The sequence below is a fragment of the Henckelia pumila genome, chromosome 3 (genome assembly GCF_033568475.1).
Source record: "Henckelia pumila isolate YLH828 chromosome 3, ASM3356847v2, whole genome shotgun sequence".
In the NCBI taxonomy this organism is placed as follows: domain Eukaryota; kingdom Viridiplantae; phylum Streptophyta; class Magnoliopsida; order Lamiales; family Gesneriaceae; genus Henckelia; species Henckelia pumila.
The window spans coordinates 195,631,405-195,639,956 of NC_133122.1; the positions used below are offsets into that span (position 1 = coordinate 195,631,405).

An 8,552-nucleotide genomic window follows, 5' to 3' on the forward strand; every position below is an offset into this window, starting at 1 on the left:
CCGTGAGATAAATCAATTTAACCCTTATTTATAATTAAAAGTAATAATTTTGTCATGAAAACCAATACTTTTTTATGGATGACTCAAATAAAATATCCGTCGCACAAATTGACTCGTGAGATTGTCTCATAAGAATTTTTGTGTTAATTAAATATTACATCTCATATGACGGTTTCATGGATTTGTATTCGTGAGACGAGTCGATTCGACACATATTTTAATATTTACAATGAAAATTAAAACTTTTTGTATCATAAAAAATAATACTATAGTTAATCAATCTCACAAAATAGATATGTGAAATCGATTTAGAAAAGTGTTTGTATTAAATATATATAGGACATTCCTAGATTTGTGTGTCCTTTCTCTTTAATGCATTAGTTTAATATTTTCAGTATACATGTTTAAGCAATTAAGAATATGTTTGAATAACTATTTTATAAAAATATTTTAACATAAAAAAGTAATGTTGTTTATCTTTATTTTCCATAGTTCTATTATAAAAATATTTAAAAACACCAATCAAGTATTTTTAAAAAACAATACTTAGAGAATATTTTTTTAAAAATATTATTTAAAAACATTTTATAAAAATTTTGTTTAAACAAGTAATTTAAATTTTTTTCGCTTATAAAATATTAAAAATATTTTTAAAATAAATATCAAATCGACTTAAAAATGAGAAAAGGACAGAATTAATATCTTTTAATGTTGTCACGTTTCATGTGGTTGACGTTTCCTTGGAAGAAGTGCAAGTGACTGACCTTCACGATCTCTCCAATCCTTTTTACCTCTCTGTCTCCTTTCTTGATTTTTTTTTTTATTATTATTACTTTTTCTACATTCATTCCCCGATTTATTCGCAATCACGGATCACCACATGACCATTTCCATTTTTGTTTCAACTTCCCCCGAGCAATTTCCGTTCTCTCTCATTTTCGTTTCTTGATTTTCCTGCGCTCCCCGTGTCCTTTTCTGGGTGGTCTCTTTTGGGGGACTTATCCAGTTTCTTTTTCATCCTCACCCCTTTATTGGATTCTCTCTCTCTCTCTCTTATTTTCTTTTAATCATTTCATTTGATTTGATTTGATTTTTGATTATTACATGTAAAAAGAGAGTTTCTTTTTGTTTCTTTCTGTTTTGTCCTTTTGAATCTGGGTTTCTTTCTTTTAACGAAACGAATTCCGGTGAATATATTACTGGTTGATGTCTTTGGCTGTTGGAGCTGTGTCGAGTTCCAAAAGCATGGGATTTGATGAGAAGGGGGACCCGGTTACTGACAAATCCGGGTCGAACGATCCGGACCCAGATGTCGTGCCCGGTTCCGAGGGGAGGGTCAGCAGACAGATGAGTGAGACCTCCCTTTATGCCACTGAGGATGAAGATGATGAAGATACGGAATCCAAGATTCAGTTGGGTCCCCAGTGCACCCTCAAAGAACTCTCCGAAAAAGACAAGGTTTGTGTTTTTTACTCATGTCCGAATTGTCGAGATTATGCCTGAAAATGTTGCCATTATAGGATGATGAGAGTTTGAGGAGGTGGAAGGAGCAGCTTCTTGGGAGTGTGGACGTTAACTCTGTCGGAGGTAATTATTTTCATTATTTTTCTGGTCTGTTTTTTTTGTTATATATATATTAAAAAAATTGATTATATTTCATTTGTTTGTTGTAAAAACTCAAATCTTGGGTGCATTTCGATAAGATTCCTTGTCAAACATTCTGGTCATTTTTGGGATTATGTTGGATCTGTCCAGTACAAGAACATCTCCAGCACCACATTGTATTGATCTTCTTGTCCGTATAATTTCTCTGCAACTCTGAACATATATCTCAAATCAACCTAACTACTTCAATCATTGCTTCTAAAAAGATATTCTTTACTGTTTCATTAAGAACAATTAATTATCTTATACTCTGAATTTATGACTGTTTCGGTAATCAATTAGCTTGAAGAAAATTGTTGTGAGGATCCAAAATGTGAAATAATTATCAGAATTTTTAGCTAGCTAGAAGATGACTCTGCACAAAAATGTCACTAAGAATTTTTCTCCCCTAATCATCCACTAGATTCACCCCTGTTTGTGGTATCCTATACAACTTGTAACTAAGTCTTGTGCAATCTTCGACATTGTAGAAACTCTTGATCCAGAAGTGAAAATCTTGAGCCTTGCAATCAAATCCCCCGGAAGGAACGATATACTCCTTCCGATACCTGAAGATGGGAACCCGAAAGGCCCCTGGTTTACTCTCAAAGAGGGAAGCCATTATTGCCTCAATTTTACGTTCCAGGTCAACAACAACATCGTATCAGGCCTCAAGTACAAGAACACTGTCTGGAAAACCGGCATCAAAGGTTCTTTTCTCTGTGTTTATCTGCCAGTGTAACCATTAAACAATTAGATTCTGTGTTGATCAACCTTTTCCTCCAGTGGACAGCACGAAAGAGATGATTGGAACCTTTAGTCCCCAGCCAGAGGCTTATACCCATGAAATGCCGGAAGAAACGACTCCTTCTGGCATATTTGCTCGAGGATCATATTCAGCAAAAACACAGGTCTGGAACCATAACTTTCGTGGATAATGAGTTAGATACATATCATAAATGCAACAAACAGAGAATGAACCATCTGAATCTTGAAAAGTATCTGTGTTTCTATGCAAATTTTTGCATTCTAAATTCACACAGACATCTTTTACCATGCGTGCAGTTCCTGGACGATGATAACAGATGCTACCTGGAGCTGAATTATACATTTGAAATCAAGAGAGAGTGGCAGACAGCGTAGATTGTGGCTGAATAGTAGCTTAAGAATTTTCCCTTTGTTGCTCTTGTTTCACTTTCTGGTGTTTCTTTCTTCGTCGTCGTTGGTCTGTGATCTGAGGAGATAATAGTATCAGGAAGAGTTCGTTTCCGAGATTGAAAAGCGGGTAGATCTTACAAACCAGTTTCACATTAGTTGATTTGTCTTGTGAGGCATAATTTGAGTGTTGTTCTTGACCTGATAATTTAGCATATCTCTTCTCATATTTTCTATGTTTACATGAGTAGGATTTCATGTCATTGATAGTGCAAAACGAGTCAAGTTTTGGTCCCAATTCAACATAGAGTCGCATTATTGGATAACATCAATTTTGCCTTAACGTGAGCCGAGGAATCCCAGTTGATTAACCATTTATTGCCAAAGGGGAGACTAGGATATATTTATTTGAGTCATTCTTGATTTTTTTTTATTTTGAAACACATTATTGGGTCTTGTGGAGACTTTGAATTTCTTATTTGGACTTTTTGTTACCATTGGTTTTGCATTAATAGTTCAGTATTTCTGACATTTTCAAAGTATTTTCATTGAATTCACGTGGATTTTGTTTTATTTCACAAATACTTTGAAATGTGAGCCACTGCAACTATTCATTGGGCCATTGATTTTTGTGTTCGCACTTTGGACATTTCTGTGGTTGGATCAAATGGGCTATAATTTTCTGGTCCAAATTTTGAAGCTCGACAAGAAGATATAATGAAACAAGTCAAAGTCTAGAGGAGAATTAGGAAGAAATTCTTAGAAAATAAATTAATATAATGTTTTTCTTTTCATGCCGTAACAGTGTGTTTGATAGACATGATTTGGAAGGGATTTGGTGGGATTTGGATACTGTTTTGTTGTTTGTCAAAATGGAATTGTAAAATGAGATTGGTATTTGATGGAATTTCATTTAACTAATTGAAATTCTTACAAAATTGGTCGGATTTTATGGGATTTCACGAGAGTTGGGTTTATAAAAACATTAAAATTATTTCTAATAATAAATTTATAAACTTTGGTTATAAATTTAAGTTTTTCTAATATTTTTTTTAAAAAAATATCACTTTTTCAAAATTTATGCTATTAAATTTTAATATGTATTTTAACTTTTTTTCAAACCAAAATGGAATTTGAATTCCATGAACTTCAATTCCAAATCCAATTTCAAATTTAATTTCAAATTTTATTTTTTAGACATCAAAACATACGGTTAAAGTATTTCACATGTATATTTGTCAAAGTAGAGGTACTGAAGTAGCACTTGTATTTAGAGAAACGTAGATTGTATTTGTGACTACCGAATAGACTCGTCCAAATGGTGGGCTAACCCATCCCAACCTGCCCCGGCAATTTGCGGGTTACGGGACAACCCACTTCAATCCACGCCAAATAGATTGGTTAGGTTAGGAAATTCCCACCATAACCCAATGACAGACCGACATGCCCTGTCCAGAGGTGACGTGAGAAGAAATTTCCCAGCGTTGCGGGTTCGATCCTCGTGTGGAGCATATTCCCTGCTGAAATATTGTGGGGTATGCTCTGGGGATTCCAGAGGTGACGTGAGAAGAAATTTCCCAGCGTTGCGGGTTCGATCCTCGTGTGGAGCATATTCTCTGCTGAAATATTGTGGGGTATGCTCTGGGGATTGGGTCATGTGCTTTCTCCTTCAGGTCGATTTACTCTCTGCATGAGCCAATAAGCCTTTGACTTATGTGAAATTGGGTCCCTTTCAGGGTCAAACCTAAAAAAAAAAAAAAAAAAAAAAGGAAAAAAAGTGGGGTAAGGTACGAATTGGAAGATGGTGAATGTTGACCAATAAACAGCGAGCATCCACCTTGTGCAGTCGCCTTCAGCATTTAAGACGAGGCCCACTCCCACCCACTTGATTTCAATGCTATTCATGGATCGGTCGATGCTATTTCATCCGGATAGTGTCGGGTGGGGTATGAACGGTCCGAATCTCTTTGCAGATCAAATGATTTGACCTGCAGTAATGATCCGAGCCGTCCGATCTGGCTTCAGAGCAGTGCCCTGAAGCCAACATAGACAAATCCGATATTCATGTGCATTTTTCATTAATCATATATATTATTTATTTTCTGAAAAGTGAATATTACCATTTTGGTTCTATATTTTTATTCATTGTAGTGAAATTTAAATTGTTCGATTTAATTTCACTAATGTATATTTCAATTTTTCTTTTATGGTTTTGGTCTTTTTCGTTAGAAATATTGATATGATCATGTACACATCATCGTCCCAGATGTGTCCTACAGACTCATACTATCATATTATATAGCACGATGCTAAAGAAAAAAAAAAAAGTCTCATCTAAAATAACAACGATGGAACCAAAACTAAAATTTAACGATTCGATAATAAAAGGCAAAGATAGACAAGTTATTATTGTCATTTTCTCTTACTATCAAAATTCAAATTTGTCAATGCAATCAAGAGCTGCGGGTCAAGTGTCTAATAATTATAGCGAATAGCACGTTACTCCACTCATCAATTTCATCAGTCACACACATTGCTTAGCGATGGTTCCTTTTCATTGAAACTAATTAAGCTTTGCATCAATGGAAGGTGAAATCAACAACTTCCTTCTTGTCTGGCTCACGGTGGTGGTATCCTTATGCTACTGCCACGAAGTTAGCAAATTCTTCCCCGCTGTTACCAAAGCCAGATTCCTTGCTATTCTTCCTGTGAGTTTCTTGTTTCTGTGTCTCCCTCTCAATCTCACCTCCATACATTTAGGCGGCACCACTTCTTTCTTCATCTCTTGGCTTTCTAACTTCAAACTTGTGCTTTTTGCCTTCAATAAAGGCCCCCTTTCATCAGATCCACACGTTCCATTGTCTCGTTTCATTCCCTTGGCTTGTTTTCCCATCAAATTCAAATCTCGGGAGTCGGCCAAGAAAAGGGGCAGATCGATTCTTAATTATGTCATCAAATTGGCCATCTTGGTTCTTCTTGTCAGACTTTACTATTTTAAGGATCTTCTGCATCCCAAGATCATTTTGTTTTTCTATTGTCTCCATATTTACTTTATGTTGGAGATGATACTGGGCCTTGTCTCTTCCACGGCGAATGCCCTGCTCCGAATCGAGCTCGAGCCACCATTCGACGAGCCTTATCTGTCCACTTCACTTCAAGATTTCTGGGGGAGGAGATGGAATTTGATGGTCACCAACATTATGAATCCCACCGTTTACCAGCCCGTCAGGTCGTTTTCGGCCCGGTTTTTGGCGAGAAAATGGGCTCCGATTCCAGCCGTTTTGGCTACTTTTTTCGTCTCGGGGCTGATGCACGAGCTGGTGTTCTATAACATCGGCAGACAAAAGCCCAGCGGGGAAGTTACAGCCTTTTTCTTGCTACATGGGTTGTCTTTATCTGTGGAAATCGGGATCAAGAAAATGGTGAACGGCAGATTCACGGTGCCCGGAATAGTTTCCGGGCCAATCGCGGTGGCGTATGTGATTTACACGAGTTTCTGGCTATTCTTTCCGCCGTTTCTGAGAACTAAGGCGGAGATAAAGGGATGTACGGAGTCTCTTGCGCTATGGGAGTTTCTCAAGACTCGTCGGCTCGTTAGCCCCACTGAACTCTCGTGTCCATTTAAGTTCCAGAAATAATCAATTCTCTGATTTCATCTACTTGGAATATTCATGATATTTCTTAGTCTTTCCCCCAGAAAAAAAAACATCAAGATATTATCTAAATTAATTAGATTGTATTCATGGTATTTTTACTTCCTTTACTTTTACATATATTCATATATTGTAATCATTTAGTTTATATAAGCTAATCTAAAAGTCGACGGATGTCTAAACGAATAACTTTGTGTAATTTTTTATATAATCAACTGGGATTTTTTATTTTTTTATTGGAAGCAAATAGGATGCATTAAACATCACAAAGAGCTACATCCATAATTCATGAAGGAAAAACATCTTCAATCCAAGAGAAAGGAGAAATGTGTGAGAGTGCATAAGCGTGCTAAGCAATTAGCCACCGAATTGGCAGCTCGATTTACATGTCGACGACGGTTTTGACCATTTTTTCACTGATGAGGTTTGTGCAGATTGTGAAAAGGGTAAACTGCCTAATTTAGCTTTCCGGAATTCTTCAAAATATGGAAGCACCCAATCAATCTTCGGCGGTCTTCTATCTTCATGAGATATGCATGTTTCCATTGACATATTTCTTTCCAGATTGCCCACAACATCATAGCAAACAACTCAAAAATTTTTTTGGAAAGATTAGCCAACAAATATAACCCAGTGTCCCTGAAGGACCATTCTTTGCATATTTTCAAATAACACTAGAATATAAAATCCTTCCATAAATGAGCTATATTACCTTTATAAATCTATCTATCTATTATTATTATTATTATTATTATTATTATTATTACCTTTATAAATTATTATTATTATTATTATTATATTATATTACCTTTATAAAAGCATGAATGTTTGCAATTGTTAAATATCACTAATATCCTTTTACTGTAATGTGCGTGCTTTTCATTAGCAAAGAGACTTAGGGGTATAGTGGGGTTTTTAAAAGCTTAGAATGGATTAGATTAAATTAGCCTTCTTTGGTCGTTGGTCATTAACTCATTATCTTCATTAAAGCTGACGATTGGATTAGATTAAATTGGGTTCCTTCGACCCTATCCATGAGATAATATTCCATGGGTGGTGTGGAAGCATATGACTGGTCCAATCATGTGGGACCCATATAAAATATGTGGGGTCCACATAATTTAGGCCAATCACAACACTCCACATCACCCATGGGATAATACCCCATGGGTAGGTTCGAAATTTCCATTAAATTGGGCTTCTTCGGTCATTGGTCACTGTCTTCATTAATTAAAAGTAAATTAAACAAGCATGAATGTTTGCAATTGTACACACCGTCAAATTTCTATGGTCATTGTCTTCATTAAATAAACTTGAATATTTGCATTGAACAAACGCTCAAATTACTTTGCTCATTGAGTTAATGCTCATCATTTCATGTCCCTATTGGTTTATCCTATCCTATCCTATCCTATCTATATAAGGACATCGATGGATGCCTATGTGCTTGCAAGGTTTGAGCGGTCATAATATTTAAAATAAATCTATTAAATCTTGATTTGGCTCGGCTTACAATTGTTTTCGATTGAGGATGCAATCCTCACTGTGAGATACATATTGAGATTCAATGTCGTGAAAGGGATTATCTTGCTATCGAAAAATTCCTGCGTAGGCAATTTTTTGTGGGATGTATTAGAGTACTGTTTTCGCATACGATTGAGTCTACAATGTGTCCAGATTACAAGATCATCGTTTGTGTTATGCAATTTGTATAAGCTGTTGTAAAAGATGGTCATTGTCTTCATTAAATAAACTTGAATATTTGCCATTGAACAAAGGTCAAATTACTTTGCTCATTGAGTTAATGCTCATCATTTCATGTTCCTATTGATTTATCCTATCCTATCTATATAAGTGCATCGATGGATGCCTATGTGCTTGCAAGGTTTGAGCGGTCATAATATTTAAAATAAATCTATTAAATCTTGATTTGGCTCGGCCTACAATTTTTCTCGATTGTGGATGCAATCCTCACTGTGAGATACATATTGAGATTCAATGTCGTGAAAAAGATTATCTTGCTATCGAACAATTCCTGCGTAGGCAATTTTTTGTGGGATGTATTAGAGTACTGTTTTCGCATACGATTGAGTCTACAAT

At 35.8% G+C, this 8,552-nt stretch overlaps 2 protein-coding genes across 2 annotated transcripts; both read left to right on the top strand.

Moving 5' to 3' along the window:
* The first annotated feature begins 853 nt into the window (after positions 1 to 853).
* Positions 854 to 3,255, top strand: LOC140891294 (rho GDP-dissociation inhibitor 1-like). The gene is made up of 5 exons (XM_073299718.1): positions 854 to 1,458; positions 1,521 to 1,587; positions 2,136 to 2,354; positions 2,431 to 2,555; positions 2,710 to 3,255. Exons 1-5 carry the CDS (start codon positions 1,207 to 1,209, stop codon positions 2,785 to 2,787), a joined length of 741 nt encoding a protein of 246 aa, XP_073155819.1. The 5' UTR covers positions 854 to 1,206; the 3' UTR covers positions 2,788 to 3,255.
* A 1,955-nt stretch (positions 3,256 to 5,210) lies between these two features.
* Positions 5,211 to 7,103, top strand: LOC140892211 (probable long-chain-alcohol O-fatty-acyltransferase 5). Its single transcript, XM_073301026.1, has one exon. It carries the CDS (start codon positions 5,382 to 5,384, stop codon positions 6,435 to 6,437), a length of 1,056 nt encoding a protein of 351 aa, XP_073157127.1. The 5' UTR covers positions 5,211 to 5,381; the 3' UTR covers positions 6,438 to 7,103.
* Positions 7,104 to 8,552: the final 1,449 nt, after the last annotated feature.